Source organism: Strigops habroptila, chromosome 7, assembly GCF_004027225.2.
Source record: "Strigops habroptila isolate Jane chromosome 7, bStrHab1.2.pri, whole genome shotgun sequence".
NCBI lineage: Eukaryota > Metazoa > Chordata > Aves > Psittaciformes > Psittacidae > Strigops > Strigops habroptila.
In genome coordinates this window covers 64,812,402-64,829,996 of record NC_044283.2, presented here as the reverse complement: position 1 = coordinate 64,829,996, position 17,595 = coordinate 64,812,402, and the positions used below count along the sequence as shown (strand labels likewise).

The 17,595-nt window shown below is 41.4% G+C and overlaps 1 protein-coding gene across 3 annotated transcripts; it reads left to right on the top strand.

The window, feature by feature from the left end:
• The first annotated feature begins 234 nt into the window (after positions 1–234).
• ZNF330 (zinc finger protein 330) lies at positions 235–17,022 on the top strand. Of its 3 annotated transcripts, none has more exons than XM_030492686.1 (10): positions 235–321; positions 4,220–4,349; positions 4,625–4,644; positions 4,760–4,830; positions 6,794–6,873; positions 8,074–8,200; positions 8,946–9,050; positions 11,637–11,683; positions 12,807–12,924; positions 13,593–17,022. In XM_030492686.1, exons 2-10 carry the CDS (start codon positions 4,230–4,232, stop codon positions 13,868–13,870), a joined length of 966 nt encoding a protein of 321 aa, XP_030348546.1. In that variant the 5' UTR covers positions 235–321; positions 4,220–4,229; the 3' UTR covers positions 13,871–17,022. The 3 variants fall into 3 exon arrangements, with proteins under 3 accessions (XP_030348546.1, XP_030348548.1, XP_030348547.1); XM_030492688.1 differs by lacking the exon at positions 235–321 and adding an exon at positions 343–477 and having other exon boundaries at positions 13,593–14,614; XM_030492687.1 differs by lacking the exon at positions 235–321 and adding an exon at positions 553–671 and having other exon boundaries at positions 13,593–14,614.
• Positions 17,023–17,595: the final 573 nt, after the last annotated feature.

Below are 17,595 nucleotides of genomic sequence, written 5' to 3'. Positions count from 1 at the left end.
GCAGTTCTCTGAGGAGAAAGCTCAGCTTTCTATTTTAGCACTTGTTTCTCTCCCTAACTCCCCTCAGACACAGCCTCAGCCCCTTCTGGCTCCCCTCAGGCCCGCTTAGCTCCCGGTGTGCCCCTCCACTCTCCCCCCGGCTGACGGCCGGGCGTGCGGTGCCTCACACCCTGAGGTGAGGCGGGACGGGCGCCTGAGGGAGCCGGCCCAAAGGCGCGTCCCTCGGAACCTTCCCGCGCCGCAGCGCCGCGCCGGGCCGGACGGGCAGCGCACGGCAGCGCACCGCGCCGCTTCCGGCTTCCGCAGGGCCGCTGCAGCCAGGTGGGCGCGGGGGGCAGTGGCGCCGGTGGGACGGTGGGTCGGGGAGGGAGCGGGCGGGCGGTCCGGGCCCGCCGCGGCCTCCCCGTCTGAGCAAGCGAGGCGGTGGCTGGCTTCCCCAGAGATCAGTGCCGGGAAACACGGAGCGCGGCGAGCCAGGTTGGAAACGTGTTGGCGGCACAGTTTGGGGGCGTAGGTAAAACACTAAAATTGAGGTGAAATAGCGCAAGCTGACTGGCCGCCGTGCGGGCGTGCTTCTCGGAAAGCTCGCCTGCTGTTGGCGTTTCACGGAACAGCCTTAAGTCGGGGGGTGAGAGCGCGTCGGCCTCACGCACGCTCGGCAGCTGTTACCGGTGCGTTTCCAGAGGGGGAATCGAATCGGTCAGAGACGTGCCCGGGGCAGCCGGGGCACCTCGGATTCAGCAGGCTGCAGTCCCCAGGCACTGCGGCTGCGGTTCACCCCTGCGTTATGAACGTACGGAGTAAGGCATTGAAGGCCCGGTGCCTTGGGCATGAGCTCATTATTAGAAGGAATAATAGACTGGAGTGACATAAATGTGGAATACTGCTTGTTTTTCCTTAAACATGGTAGTCTTGTATAAAGTGGTAAAACAGATTTTGTTGAATTCTCGATGGAATCAGGTGCGACCCAGCAAATTCACCCCGATTCCTCTTTTGATGTATAATGCATAGGGTAGAAGCTATTTGATGGTCAAGTGCAAGAAATCTTGAAATATGAAAACCTCTTTGGGTGTTAGTATTTGAGTTGCACGACAAGAGTAACTGACAGTTCCCCCGTATCCCCACATGAATAGCTTGTTACAGCTGTTCGTTATATTTGTGACAGCAGGGTGGTTAGCATATCACATAAGATAATATGACGCAAGGGAATGTCATGCTCAGCACAGAAGATCCAGAAAGCTGCTGGTGCAGTCTGCTTTCCTGTCTGCTGCAAACTTGGTGTGTGTCTTTGAGACTTTGTCAAGGACAAGTCTTCAAGAGGGAGGAAAACAGCATAGGCATGGTACAACCTCTGCAGAATTTAGATGCCAGGCATTGTTTGTGTATTTGACATAGCGCAGCCATCAGTTAAAATACGTGAGCAGTCTTTGGAGCTGCGGTGGGAACCCCGCTGTCTTTGCCTATATTTTCCTTACCAAATAGTACAGCATGTGAGGAATAGTAAATGAAACTTTTACGGAATGAAACACAGTGCAGAGGTCCCAGTCTTCCCACCACACATTTTAGGGCTTTCCCTTTTAACTACTGTTCACATTGTACACAGCCTCCTGATACCTGTGCTTTCTGTGCCACAGCATCAGCCATTAAGCTGGGGAGTCACACTTGCTCCTGCTGCTGCTTTGACCCAGTCATTGGAGCATTATGCCTTGAGTAGAGAACTTAAAATGGAGAAAACCTTCTTGTGCAGAACTGGTCCCAGTTCAGGAGCTCAGACACTCTGTAGTACAGCAGGGTCACACCTTGTGGGGCTTGAACCTGCTGTGTCTTGTGCAGTCTTTTATGATAGCATCATAGGTTGAAAAGGAGGGTGCAGGCATGGCTGTAAGTCTCTGCCTTCACCAGAAATACTCTCTTTAAGCAACATCTTTCTGGCAGTTAAATCTTTAGTGAGTAGCTCACTGTAAGCATTTCCTTGATAACTTGTTTTTGGTCCTCCTGAGAGGCAATTTTCTGTTCCATTCACCTTGCACCACAGATAGATTCCACTGGGTCTTTCCTGTCTGAGCATTTGGTAATGTGTTGTGGTGCCTAAATGCGTTTTTGGGTCATCCTTTAGCCTCAGATGACAGAAGCGTTGCCAAAAAGAGGAGGTAGAACATGCTGCAGAGGCATTTTAAATACTGATCAGTGCTTTTACAAGGAGCAATACCCTGATTTGAAAGCAATTTGCGGGTAAACAAAGTTTTTGTTATCATAATTTCTGGCATCATAACACTATTAAGCTCTAGTCAGAAAATTAAAAGATGGTAAATTCCCTAAAAACTTAGAACTCAGGGAAAAGACCACAAACATCTTAAATGGAAGCTCAGAGGGCAAAAGGGATAGAATATTGATCTATAGGATAGTTATTTATTGGCTGGTGGTTAAAAGCCTGTATTGATTTGATGGCTTTGTTGAAAGGACCCAGCTTTACAGTTTTGTTAGTTTAGTGCAGACTTTCTAAAAACTACCATCTTAAAGATTTCTCATAATCTCTGTCCTCAATAGTCATTGAGACGGTGTTTTTCATGAAAACAGTTTGTCATTTTGTTGCTTTCGATTATGAGGTAATGGGAAGAAGTCAAGGTATAAATACTAACCGTTAGATTCTGTTGGTAAATTGGCATTAGAGCAGTTTGAGAATTAGTGTGCAACCTCATATTGGACTCCCAGCATCAGAAATGTCACGCTGTAGAATAATGGCAGTTGCCAGCAGGCATCTCAGCAATACGATTCTGACTACAAAATATGACACTAATACAATTTAAACACAGTGCAAAATGCTACAGGGTGAGAAAACTGATTTATGTGTGCTATCAAAACCAAATTTTAGTACTTGGCCAGGACAATATATTTCTTTATGTGGAAAAGTTAGGATTGTTTGGTTTATTTTGTAAGACCTTTTGAACAAAGATACTAATTTTTCTTCCAAATTTAAGCTACTACAATTCACTGCCTGTTGATGCTGCAACTCTTTACAGCTGCCAGCATGCATGTCTACATATCTGCTTGGAGTTAGGGATGAGGCTGAGGAGAGCAGGTACCTCCCTTTTCCTCAGCCCAGTGGCCCTAGTAGCCACCCATTGACCTACTGGAATCAGCAGAACCTTGCCTGGGCAGAGCTGTCCCATCAAGTGGTTTGGGTTTTTTGGTTTTGTTTTTAACCTCTATATGGTTTAGAATGTAACACCAACAGTTACATCAGCAGAAATTAGGGGATAATAAAGATGGAGCATAAGGGAGGGTGTCTATCTTGGGTGCCCGTGTTGACAAGAGAAATTCTAACATCAGACCACACCTTTAATCTCTCAGTTGGCCATTTCATGAAGTCAGTATAACACTTGCCTAATTTATTATAAACACAGAGTAAACTAAACATGTGTGAGTACTGCACAGTTCGTTGTGGAGATGACAGGAGAGCAGTGATCTGATTGATTCCCGGATGGTCTCACCACTGTATTGCACTGGTTCCCTCCTAGGATGTTAAAACGAGATGGATGAATGCGCTGAATTAGATGGATTTAAATTAGCATAAACCCTTCTTGGGAAACATAGCCTTCAAAGCAATGAATCAGTGCATCCTCATCTCCATTATTGCTAATGTGCTAGAATGATAAATAAGCAGTACAGACATCCCTTTGCCATAACTTTTAAATCCATGTAATGACATTTTGTTTTCTAAGCCTTCATGAAGTGTGAAATTTGCATTTTTGCAGTACACCACGATTCGCTTACCTGAAGAATCCTTTTCAACTAATTGAAGTAGTTAGTGAGCATGAGAAGTGAAAGAGGAAATGAGCTGAATATTGGCCTTTTCAAATAGACAAGGCAAACCAAAACCAGAGGCCCATCTCAAACAAACCAACAAAACATAGCGATTTGTTTTAGGTTTTTTTTAAACACAAAACACTTCAAAGACAGTTAAGCGCAAAGTTTTAAGACAGCAAAGTTCTTTCCAGATCACAAGATTCTTCATGGTTCATCCCATGACTCTTCCTGAGGGACTGCCCCTTATTCTACATTTGAAAAGAAACTTCTAGAAAAGGAAATGGAGATGAAGCACAGTTAGCATGGGAACTCCAAGATCCAGTTTTAGTGCTGGATTTGTCTTGTGTATCCATGTAGTTCCATAGATAGTTTTGTGTGCATTCATTACATACCTATTTTTTTCCCCCCACAGGTCGTGAAAAATGCCTAAAAAGAAGACTGGTGCTCGTAAGAAAGCTGAGAACCGCCGTGAACGTGAAAAGCAGATAAGGGCTTCAAGAGCCAACATAGATTTAGCCAAACATCCTTGTAATGCTTCAATGGTAAGATAACCAAAAGTATTTTATATTACAATGCTTGGTTTTAAATTATGTAAACCCAGTGATAAATATTAATTGTATTTAATGCTACTAGAACGTCATTCTTCCTACCGTACATCTTTTATATTTAAGGTTACATTTGCATCAGAGGTATAATACTTGAATAAAAAGTTTGGTTCCTAATCAGAACTTTAATTTAGAGTCCCTGCAGGGTCTCTGAATCTAGGTCTTATTTACCTAGAATAAAAATAATTACCAGTGTTATTTCTTTTCTTTAGGAATGTGATAAGTGCCAAAGGTAAGTATTTTTCCCCTTCTAAAACCAGCAGTTGAGTATTACTTGGGTTCAAACATTTTACAGGTCTTTCTAATGCTTGCTTGCCTTTTTTCCCCCCCCCACCCCGTATGCCTAGACGACAGAAGAATAGAGCTTTTTGCTACTTCTGCAACTCTGTTCAAAAACTACCCATTTGTGCACAATGTGGTAAGTAGAAGTAATGAAGGAAAACATGCTGTCCTCAGTCCCATTTGTGGTGTTCAACTCTCTGCACTTAGAGTACCTTTGTCTTAAAGTACATTTGTGATTTGTGGAGCACGTTCTTTTAAATCTGCTGTGAATCTCTTCCTTGAGAAGAGATCTTGCTTGATCATGTGCTAATGTGTATGCCCCTCTGACCCCCAGAGGTTGCAAGTCTTCACTATTTGATCTTTGGAAGAATTTTTCTTGCTGCCTTTTAGGATTGAGAACACCCCACTCATGTTATTTATGTGCTAGAGGGCTGATGCTTCGAAATCAGGAGAGAAGGACTCCTAATGACAGAACTCTGCTCCAAATCAGGATAGAATACCCCCTGCTTGCTTGCAGGGGATGTTCATAATCATTTCAAACTTGGAGGTGAATTTTGCTGTTTTGCCATTTCAACACATCCTTGCAGATTTTCAATTTGTCATTAAGCAATTTGGCTGTTTTGTAGTTCAACTTTAAGTGCTGCTGACATCTGCAGCTTCCAGTGCCTTTGTTGGGACCTGCAGTTTCTGAGCATTTTTGGAAGCCAGGCTGTTAGTGTGCAATGGCAGCGTGTCATCATTCATAAGTCTTCCTTCTGTCATCATGCAGTGAAGTAGTAAAAACACTCTGTCTATCTTGCAGTGTATTATACATCTGAAGTTGACTCCTGTGTGTTGAATTTATCTTAATCTGCAGTATGTTTCTGGAGGAAAAGCATCCCTAATAACCACCACAGAATTCTATGAAGTCCCAGGGTTTTCCAAGACAAAGACAATTATTAGAGCTGTTTGGTGCTTAACCAAGTGTTGGAGACAGCTCCTACAAACCAGTTCTCTAAGAATCTTTCTTAGAGAAGTCCCTGAGGGATGGGAGCAACATAGCTGTACTGCAGTGCTCCAGACGCAGTAATACCCCCACCACCTCCAGTTGCCCAGTTCAGCCCACCACTGGTTCTTCCTCACCCTCCGAGTGCCATTTGATGTCTGAGGTGTGATTAATACAAAGCTCTGCAGATGCTGCATACTGGAATTTAATGACATTTTCCGAGTACAGTTTGGCTTTGTCAGCTCCTCAGTGGGATTGCAGGGAGCACCCTTTCGGTGGTTACTCTAAGCAGGCAATAGCAGAGGCATCAAAGGGGTCTGTGGCAGGGCAGCTTAAATCAGTGATAAACCTCCACTGCAGTAGCCTGGGCTTAACTACAAGATTTTTTTGGCTTGTGTAACTGCATACAGGGTTTGTATCTTTTTGGCAGTGCTCTTTATGTCAGAGGCAAGGAGTAGGGGAAAGTTGTCACTCTAACTGCTTGCTTGTGCCAGAATGACTTAGGTACAGGCTGGGGCTTTTTCTCCCACTGATACCCTGCATTTAAAAGGAATTATTTTGTCTAGGAAGTATTTGCTAATATGGTTTTAAAAGAGAAAAAACAACCAAACCAAACCACCACCACCAAAACCCCAAGTATCCAAGTATATGTAAGACATTAAATCATGTGCATGTTTTTTTCAGAGGGCCTCAACCTTGTGCACAGCACATACTGCTTTTTATAGTGAGGCAGAACTAGCAGCTCCAAATGCAACTTTTAAAGATGTCATTGCTTGGCTTTCAGCTTAATTTTGTTCTTTGGTTTGACAGCATTTCAAATGTTTTGACATTTGAAATTCTTGCCAATGACTCAAAACACAGAGCAAGACAACACATTGCCTTATTATCTCAGTACTTGGGGAAGAGATTCTGGCTGAAAACAGACAATAATTATTTTGATCTAAGGCAGATGTGAAGGTGGATTGCAGGTTGCAGACATCTGTTTGCATTATTTTTACCTAGATTCACAATCAAGCACAGGTGTTTGGTTGAAGTACTGCTCTTGTATGAACATTCATTCTAATTTTTTAATTTTTATATAGTTTTCTTCTGGTTCCTTGTCTTTTCTAAACAGGAAAAACCAAATGCATGATGAAGTCTTCAGACTGTGTTATAAAACATGCTGGTGTGTACAGTACTGGACTAGCAATGGTGGTATGTATACAGAATTAGAACCTTTTTTTGCACTATGAGGTTATGCTATGCAAATCTTTCTGAAAAAAGATAATCCAGATTTATGGAATGATAGCGTGCACCGTGCCAAGTTTTTTTTCCTCATTTTAGCATCAGAAACTGATTTTTCCCTTCTACTGAAGCCCCAAATCTTGCGTTTTTAGGTACAACTCCTGCAAACTCCCAACATGTCCTGGATGCTAACAGATCTGTGCTGGTGGCAGGCCCTGTGCAGAGACCATGTTTTTCAGAGAGAGAAATTATTCTACGGCATTAGGAGGGAATTTTAATTAAAAAATAATTTCATTTTGGCTCTTAGTCATAGCTTCTGGCGTTTGAATTTTTCTTCTTAGAAGGACAAGTTAGTTACTGCATTCTGGAAAGCAAGTTATGACACATCATAGCTTCTGGATTAAATGCTGTATGGACTAAACCTCTGTCTGGTTTCTGCCTCCAGTTTGCAGTCAGCTTTTCTCAGTAACACACACAGGCTTTCCAGTTTGAATTTCCTAAACTCATTCCATGTGTTCACTGGTGCAATATTTTCATCAACAATTAATTTTGATTCACCACTGGTTTAGTTTTGTGTGCATGTAACGCACACAGTAGTTCGTTACATAAGGGCTGAGGTGGCTTCCTAAATGCTACAGTTAAGGCATAGTCAATGTGTAGATCTTGTAGTTTAATCAAAATGAAAGTTAAAAGAGTAACTGATTTCTAGGGAGTTATTTGATCTTTGCTCGCTCTGGAGCTTTTGTTCTAATGTAACATAGTTTAGAATCCAAATAAGTGATTTCAGCTCTAAGACTCTAGTGGCATTTTCCAGGACATTTTTTGAAATTGCATTTATGCCAGAACATTGTTATCATTTACGGATCTCAGGTTTCAGCTGGAGGACACAATTTTCATGCGTGAGAATTAAGATGGGAAATGTGGAAAAACAGAAAAGGAGAATACCAAGTTATTTTTACATCATATTTAACCCCGCAGAAGTGAACAAAAAACAAACAAGATGAACTGTGGAGCAGCTTGATAGGAATACAGATGTGGTTCATGCTATCTCACTCAACTGGAACGAACCCACTGACAGAATGGGTACTTGGATACGTTTAGGGCTATGGAATAAGAGTCTCCCTCTAGGTATTGCAGAAGTCCCAAGATGATAGCTTTCTGTAATTACAGGGTGCAATCTGTGATTTCTGTGAAGCTTGGGTGTGTCACGGGAGGAAATGTCTGAGCACACACGCGTGTACCTGCCCTCTCGCAGATGCAGAATGTGTTGAGTGTGAAAGAAGCGTTTGGGACCACGGTAGGTTTGCTCACACTTAAAAATAAGAAATTCTAAACGTTACTTTTCTCCTCACATCGCTTAAGTTATTGTACCTGTATTTTTAGCGTAGCATTTTTAATCTTCACTGATTAGTTCTTGAAGTATGTTTGTTCAAAGCAAAGCATTCTTTCCATTTTGAAAATAGACCTAATGAGTGGGGAATGTAAATAACCTGCTCAGGAACATACAGTATTCAATTCAGGGGTGGTTATGTGATCTGAAGTATTCACTGTCCTGTCAGCAGAGTGCCTCACATAATTAAGCACTGCATCAGATTGTCAACAAACAATTTTCTGCCATTTCCACTCTATTCTTCTGTGCTAGTACAGGTATTTGGATTCCCAATTGCTTAGCAAACTATACTCGTCTCCATTTGTAGAATACATTCCAAGTGTGCATCAGAACTGAGGGGGTGGGAGGGAAGGAAACTAGATAAGAGAGAATGATCTGATTTAAGAAAAATACTTAATGCCATAGTCAAATTCAAATGAAGAAAAGTACGACGAGTAATACTTGCTCTATATTTATGCTGTCTCCTATTGTAGGATACATGGTATTTTTCAGTATAATAATGGATGCAGTGTCTGATTTAGTACTTTTGCTAAAGCATTTGTAACAGAAGGGAGAACTTGTCTTCAGTCAGTACCACAGCCTAACTTGTTTGCAGAGCAGAACTTGATGCTTGTGCCCATTGCTGATTATTTTGCCTTGATAAATCTTTTAGGAGGCAGAATATTCACCTGCTCTTTTTGCCACGATTTCCTCTGTGAAGATGATCAGTTTGAACATCAAGCCAGCTGCCAAGTTCTGGAAGCAGAGACATTTAAATGTAAGATATTCATTCATAGTCCCTTTCACCACAGCTAAGCAAACTCCTCAATTGCTTCCTCTGTGCTCAAGAATACTCTCCATCACCTTTTCCAAACAGCTGTTACCACCACTGGTGGAAGGGGCCTGTTTCCTCTCTGCTTGCTCTTGATATCCATTATCTAGACTAGAGCTTTTGTCTCTGACCTTCCTCCATGCCAGACTGTACATGGCAGTTGTTTCCCTGCCTGGCTCTTACAGGCCTCTCCTGGGAAGTTGCTGTTGCAGGAGCCAGCAGTCTCTAAAGTTGCAGTGTTGGCAGTGGCCAGGACTGCAGCAAAACTGCTGGAACTGCTGAAGCTGCTTTTTTACTCCACAAAGCTCTGCAGACAAGAAGCTCTCTTCTACTCTCTGACCATATGATGAGCTATTTCTAGATACCTGTTCCTCATGGAAAACAGCTGCCCTAAGTAATACCACCTGTGTTAGTCTGGCTAAACTTTCCCCGATGGCTGTGGATAGCCTGAATATTGGTGAAGAGTTTTAGCATCTGTTGATTTGGCGAAAGCAGCAAGTCGTGAGGAAGACCGTGACTCAGGAAGCAGTCATCAGAAGAGTCAGTGAGACAGTGTGAGCATGTAAGGAATGAACAAAAGCAGTGTTCATCCAGAGCATGAGCTCAGTATTAGTTTCTTCACTGACCAGTAGACTGTGGACATTTGTGTCAGTAATGTATCGAATGTTGAGACGTGTCCACTTTTATTGATAGGTATAAAGTCTTCAGGTAGCTGAAGACTTTTTGGCCTTTTGAACTTCAGTTAATTGTGTGGCTAAAACTGAAACTCATATTTGTAAGAGGATGGCACATGCTAGTCCACTACTCATCTTTGGCTGAAAGAGGGAAACGTCAAGGGAAGCTAAAAACACAAAAGCCAAAACAAACACAAACAAACCAAGACTATGCATGTTTGAAATAATTAATCTTTTCTGGAAGTATTTCTTTTCTACCCACCATTTACTACTGTTTGGTTTATCCCATAAGACAAGCACTTGTCCTTTCCAAAACTTGTATGTATTTTGACTATTACAACATTTTCAATCCTTACCACAGAAATTCAAAGTGCTCTTTGTCATCTGGGAGACTCTTTTCTTCAGAACTGGCTAATCTCTTGTCCTAATTGATTTATCCCAGTTCAGCATATTTGTCGATTTCAGTGTTATAGTGTGTGTGTGTTTTGAAATCTCCCATCTCCGTTTCATCTCCCATCCTTTTTTTCCCCAGCCAGCTATTTTCTAAGCCTTGATTAGCTTCCCTTGATGTATTCTGCCAAAATATCTTCCTGCATAGCAATATTGAAGCAGCATCAGCTATTCCAGATGAATATTTGTTTAGTGGTTGTTGGAAGGTTTTAATTCACAGATGTATGTCACACCCTGAATAGAGAATTTGCTTTTTTGAGGTTGTTCATTGTGTTCAACGTTTTGTGGCACAGTGGAGCCTTGGTAGAGAGGCAGGAATTTCGTCAGTGGTAACAAGGTTGTAAAATCTGAACTTTTACAGAATACACAAACTTTAAATGCAGTCGTGCATTTGTAGTCTAAATCCCATTGTAGCAGTGACAAAGGTACTCTTACTTTCCATCGCTACCCGAGAGAAGTTTTTGTAAGTGCAGATACTCCAGGAATGTTCGAATATATATACATTAGCAATTCCCATTCCATCTTTAAATACATGAGAGTGCTAAATCTTGCGGCTGTCCTGCTCATGTGAAAAGCTCATTATATTTATTACTTCAGATTAAAAACCTTTGCTGCCACAGGGGTAAGGCAAAGAGGAAGGGAACAAGTACTTGCACAGTGACTGATAAAATATGTATCACTGCCTCCCGAGTAGTAACTGCAATTCACTCAGCTTGGTGTTGCTGCTTATTGCTGTGTGCTTGCCTTTACTACACTCCCTCTAGTGGACTAAAGGAACAGATTTGAAGCTTCAAGACAAGATTTTGAGCATCCATCCTGATTTTTATAGCTCACGTGCCAGCTGCAGTTCTTTAACACAGTTGGATAGATTTGCATCTGAAGTTGTGTACAATAAAGTATATTTCCAGAGGACATGACAAAATACAGAACACAAGTGTTCGAGCTTTGAAGGTTTGCAAGGTTGAAGTATTATCACATCCCCTTTAAATGAAATAAAGGTGGTAAAGGCTGCCATGGCATGTTTAAAGTGACTGTAAAATGCTAGTGCTCCTTCTTTTGACATCATGGGAGAAGGAAAAGCAAGATGATCACTTCATACCAAACTGGTTCTAAAACTTCTGTTTTTAAAAGTTTAGAAACTCAAGCAATAGTTAACCTTTTTCCTCCTCGTGAACTTCTATTTTTTGTGTCAAATGACATTATTGCAATGAGGCTTAGATTTGAAAAACTCTAGTAGAATGGTACTGTATGCTAAAATGATTGATGCATGTTGCCAAAGCGCAGTTGTGTCAGGGAATGAAAAATAAATGCCTCGATTATGTTATTACATACTTTTGCAAGGTTTTAAAAACATCACAGATCTGCAGTTTTTAAGTACTGAATTTTACATATTGATTTTCTCCAACAGGTGTTTCCTGTAACAGGCTTGGGCAGCATTCATGCCTGCGTTGTAAGGTAAAGACAGTTGCAAGTAGCTATGATTTTAGACTTATTCTTTTTAGCCTCCAAGGCTGGCATCAAGCCTTGTCACATCTTCCTCTACATTCTTAAAACATATTCATACTTCTGTATTAGTATCTGAAGCCTGGGGACAGGCTTATGGGGGACAAAAGGGCTTTTTTTAATCTGTGCTTGCCTGTTAACCACAAGCCAGTGTTGTGCATCCTTATGCCAAGAGAGGTGATCTTCACTTTGTCAAGCCCTCTGTTTAAACTGAGGCTTGTACCATGTTTGACTCTTAAAAAAAAAAAACCAAACAAAACCAAACAAACCAACCAAAACAAATCCTTGGTCCCACACAGAATCCAGGGGTTTGGAATTCATTTTGATCCTGTGTAGGTCTAAGACAAGTGAAAAAGTTTGGGTTTTTTTAAACAGTCAAGTCATGATCTGGCCAGAAACACCGCAGCCTGGATCCAATAGAAACAGTCTCCACAGCTAATCTAGTCTTACACATGCAGACATTAATTTGCTGATATCAGGCTTTTGGTTTTCACACTCAGAAGTAATTCTGTATAAAAATTCCACCTGCTTCATCATCAGCATTGCCCAGATTTCTCCAGGTGCTGGTTCATTGCCTACTTTTACTCATCTTACTCTCCATATGTTTTCCCTGCAGCCTCCCATGGCATTGATTTAATCTTCCAAATTGTTCCTTTCTCCAGGTATCTTCACTGGCACTCTGGTGCTCAACATGTGAAATTTCCATCTCTAACTTTTGCCTTCGGGTCACTGCATAGTTATGTTCTGGCACACATCTCTGATTGTATCTTATTTAAACTTGTCAGTGTAAACCAAAGTTTGCTGGGCTCCTCGTGGGCAGCACTATAATCCAGTCCTTGAGTGTGTTACTTCTCTATTTTATCAGCACTTTTATCCAGCCTCTTCCCGAGGAAGCCATGAAACTATGTTCATTACAGCTCTGTGCACAGATCCCAGTTCCACTGCAGATAGAGCTCATTAAATTTTAATCCCAAACAGAAAACCCTGCTGCTGTTAGACACCTTTTTGCTTGCTTCTTGCTGAAGAGTATGGCTCTATGATTAAAACATTTAGCTTTCTCACTCTCACCCCACAGGCTTGCTTTTGTGACGATCATGTGCGAAGTAAGGTTTTCAAGCAGGAAAAAGGAAAAGAGCCTCCCTGTCCTAAATGTGGCCATGAAACTCAGCAGACAAAGGATCTGAGCATGTCAAGTAAGCCTGTGTCTCCAGTTAATAAGCAATACAAGTACCATTGGTGACTAATTGTCTGCATAAGAACACTGAGTAAAGTCCAGTTACTTTCAGTTGTTTTTCGAAGCTTTGCTACATTTGTGTTAGGAAAAACTTTGTGTTTGTTAGTCTAGAACTGAGAAGTATCTCATTCTTAATCATTGATCCTAATAGTGAAAGCTTTTGGTTAGTTTGAGATTTTAGTTGTGGAAAAATTGCAAAAAATAACTGCTTAAGCCTTTACTTCATCTATGAGAAGCTGGCTAATGAATTTCAAAGTTCGATTTGATGACCTGCATACAACCTACCTCAACCACTCTTGAATCAATCAGAATACCTATTGTGTCTGCAAAGCACATCAAATTACAGGTTTTCTTGGCTAGAGTACCAGAGCTTTACCCTAAAACCTAAGTCATACTCTGGAGACAGTTAGAGTTCATACAAAGTTGGCTGCAGGGAGACAGTGTGTGTCTAGCAGAAAGGTTCTGTCAGAGTAAGGATTAAACCTGATAATGTCAAATTTAGAAAAAGGCTGTCAAACATTGTATGCTCTTTGCCAAGTAGTGGAAAAGGACGGAAATGAAATGTCAGATGCTCAGCTCAAATTGCATTTGAGGGGTGGGGACATGATGATTTTTCTCTGCCTGCAGCGCGTTCTTTGAAGTTCGGCCGACAGACTGGAGGTGAAGATGCAGATGGAGCTTCTGGTTATGATGCCTACTGGAAGAACCTCTCCTCCAGCAAACCCGGAGATTCGGGTGACTGTGAGGATGAATATAATGAGTATGAAGCAGAAGAGGATGATGAAGATGACAATGATGAAGGAGGGAAGGATTTTGATACTGAGACCACAGATGTATTCAGCAATTTGAATTTAGGAAGGACCTATGCAAGCGGGTATGCACATTATGAGGAACCAGAAGATTAAGTTGAGTATGCTGGCAAGTTAAACACTCTGAAAGGAGCCAAGCAGTGCTTCACTTGAGTCTGTACATGCCAGTAGGATAGCTCTATCAGGTACTTGCATATTCAAGTTAGAGAGCAAAGAGTATGGAACTTCTGCAGTAACTCCAAGTGAGAGGGTTTTTTTTTTTTTATAAACCAATATTGGGTTTGGGACTGGGGGAGGAAACAGGAATATTTTTATTCCCCTAAGCAAGGGAAGTGGTTTTGTCTTTGAGTTATTGAGTATAATGGTTCAATGCCATTTTCTCCTATCAATACAGGAACATGAGAGAGCTGTACAACTTGCTTCCGTTTGCTCATCAGAAATTAAGTTATTTTTTACAATTATTTTGTTAACTGATTTCATAACATTAATGTAGTGGTGGGTTGGTGACTGCATTATTTTTGGTCTGCACAATAAAAGTCAACTGCATTCTTTAATGAATCGTCATAAACATTGATTTCCCTTGAATAGTTGAAAGCAGGTTGTGTACAAATGTAAATTGACACTAATATAACTTCCTTGTTTGTGTAGGCAAGGCAGATCAATGTAGTTCTCTATGTACTTGCACATTACCTTTCCAGCATTTTTTAGTATTAAACTATTAATCAGTGGGCCTATATGCCATCATTACATGTGCACCCCAGAGAATCCAAAATTTTGTTGTAATAAAAATGTTGCTGTATCCTCTCTGCATTAAAATCTGTAAGACAATTTCTCTTTAGATCAAAGAGAGGCCAGTTCTTTCTGTGCCTAGCTTTCAACTCTTTTCTTTGCACATGATTAAAAAAAAGGTAGGAAACAACCCCTGACTATGAATTGTAAGGTGAGAAAGCACAGGGATCTCAAATATCGGGTTCAAATACTGTTCTGTGAAAAATGTGCTGGTACAAGGCAAGTGATCAGCACACCTGAGCTGAGGAAATGATGCTTGCAGAAGTGTTTGCAGTGATTCTGATTTGAAAGTCAAAATGTTAATTACCCAATCTACACATCTAAGTGCTAGTATTTAGTTTCCTCCTGTAGGGAATGTTGAGAGGATAGCAACTGTAAAGCAGACCAGATCGAGTTGCCAGGGCACCCAGGTAAAGTTACTCCAGCTTTCTAAATGCTGTGCTTAAGTGCAAGAGAGCCATTTCTTGTATCTGTCAATATCTGAAACGATTATTGAATTACCTGCTTTTTGTGCTTTCTCTACTGTTTCTTAGCAGCTAAAGGTTATGTGTTGGCAGAGCATACCCTACTGAGAATAATTTTTAATGATGTTAGGATAGCCAAATGAGCATTTCCTAACAAAACATGCTTGAGGAACCTGGCATTAATGCACCCCTCCTAATGCCTCTCATACCAAAGGCATAAAAGACACGAGCTGGAATGCATCCAAGACAAAAAAAGCACACAAAGAGCACAACTTGGTTATGGCACCTGAGGGGAGAAACTGGAAAGAGGGATGTGACCTGATCAGTGCATGTCAAGTGCTTGCCTTCAGAACTGGAGAGGAAACCACTTAATGCACTGTCTGAAGCCAAAATCCCTTTCAAAATCAAAACTCTAGGATCATCCAGTTTCATGCACTAGCAAACACCTACCTAGCTTAAATCATGTAGCTGATGGATGTCTGATGAGTCTTTTGCATAACCAAGCTCAAAGTGAGGGAGGTAGGATGCCTGCCAGTTCAGCAGTGATTACTTGTTTGTGAAATTGGCACCTATGATAGAATTTCTGCTCAACTTCATGGGATCCAAAAGGCTTCCGCAGTTTGAGTCCCATCTGTGGCTGGTCAATTCCAGCAATGATGCCAAGTTTTTTTTATCTTGGCTGATGTTTCAAGTACAAACCAATTGTAGATCAGTACAAAAGTCTTACAGAGAATTGAGGGAATATGTATGTTTCAGCATATATGTAAAAATTATAGCTGTTGGTGTGTCATTTATTAATATTATTACTTAACCGCACAAAATTCCCCTTAAGGTTCTTGGCTCTTGAATTAGGTTTTTTCCCCCCCCATATGAAAATCTGCTGCTGTTGCTGGCTGTGCCAAAGGCTGCTGACATAACAGAATTAATCATCATAATCAGAGTAAAGAACTATTCATTTTCTCATTGAAATGTCCTTGCACTGATCCTGCAAGATCAGTCCTTCAGAGCTAATGCATGTCCCTGTGATACTGTCATAAGAGAAAGCCACAGCCCTGCCAGCGACAGATGCTCGGTATACTTGCTGTAATTTAGCAAGGTCACCACTCCATGGACAGAGGCATTTATTTGCATTTTCTTTGGACTGAAAATGCCTGTTCTGTGAACCTGGCTAGAAATAGGGCCCAGGTATGAGACCTTTGGAAGCTGGCCTTAGAGGGTTCAAACAAGTAAGTTTAAGGCTGCTTTACAGTAATCTGGTGGATTCAAGTCAAACAGATAAACATGACCGCATTTTCTGTTAATGGAGTTTGGTCAAACTTGTGAGAGGGCAGGCAAGATACAATGCTACGGGTTGTACTTTCTCATCCTTCTCTGCTTATTTAGTAAAGTTAAAAGCATGTGGTCTGTCAGAGACAGGTCCCTCAGAATTTGCTTTCACAGTGCATCATTTGGTTGTCTTGGGTTAAATTGCAGGAAGAGGATGAAACAGAATGAACATATATCCCAGCTTTATTGAAAACGGATCTGGGGCAAAACTTACAAGTCTTGTCAGCTTCATTTTTCTTCATTGCTATTAGTCCATTTTCAGGTGTCCTGGGGAATGTTAGCCAGGGTGCTGACAAGGCAGTACCCCATCTCTACACTAAATGTAAATTAGTGCTCCATTCACTTAGGCTTCTGAATTCAGCAGCTGACATAAACTGTTGCTAATCTGAAGGTGAGGATGCTGTGCTGCTGATGAGTTCATATTTTACAACTCAGGATCTCAAGCTAGTTTTCAGGCACTGCCACAACCCACCATGTGCTTCCAGGTGACCGCTGAGCCACTTCTGTCAAAGAGATGATTTTTCAAGTCACCTGTAGCCCGGGACTTCATGCCTGGCGCACACAAAACCCCCACATGCATAACTCCAGGTTTTCAAGGCCGCAGTACTGCAAAGTGCGTTTCCTGGTGGGGCAGAGTAGATAAATGAAATCCTGAGGTTGTACATTACATTGACTTTTCCTTTGAAAAATCCTGCCCCAGACTAAAGGAAATTCTGAGCTGAGAGAAGGATAGTTTTAACATGTAATCAAGAATACTTGAGTTACATACAGTACTCCAGAAAAAACAAGATCTTGAGAAAGTCTTAGACTTACTAAGTCTAAGTTTTTTTTCCACGTCTGTGATGACCATTGAAACAAAGTTTAAGTAGAAGTTGAATCAAAACCACAGTAATATTTATTGTAATAAATGACTCGAGAAAACCAGAGCTCTGTCCACCTCTGTAAGTTCTTTTCTGGCATTAGTTTGGTATGGTGGCAGCACCAGCTCATTATGAATGCATTGGGTGCGTATGTGGATTTAATGCATTTTCATTTACACTCAGGTACGATTTAGCATCTGTGACTGGGAGCCTTTTGGTCAATCCTATTGCAGGATTGCTGTTTTATTTGCAGCAAATTAACATGAAGGTTGTTGTGATGTACTGCACAGTTTCAATGTTCAGCTGATCAAGTAGTAGCATGCATGTCACAGAGAACTAGAGAACAAGCTTCAGAAGTGCTTAGAGTCCTATTTGTTCAGGC

Bases quoted from the DNA above. Each gene is read 5' to 3' on its own strand.
- ZNF330 (XM_030492686.1), top strand. From the start codon at position 4,230: ATGCCTAAAAAGAAGACTGGTGCTCGTAAGAAAGCTGAGAACCGCCGT. The intron at 8,201-8,945 runs GTAGGTTTGCTC...TAAATCTTTTAG, and splicing joins AAGAAGCGTTTGGGACCACG to GAGGCAGAATATTCACCTGC. The intron at 11,684-12,806 runs GTAAAGACAGTT...CTCACCCCACAG, and splicing joins ATTCATGCCTGCGTTGTAAG to GCTTGCTTTTGTGACGATCA.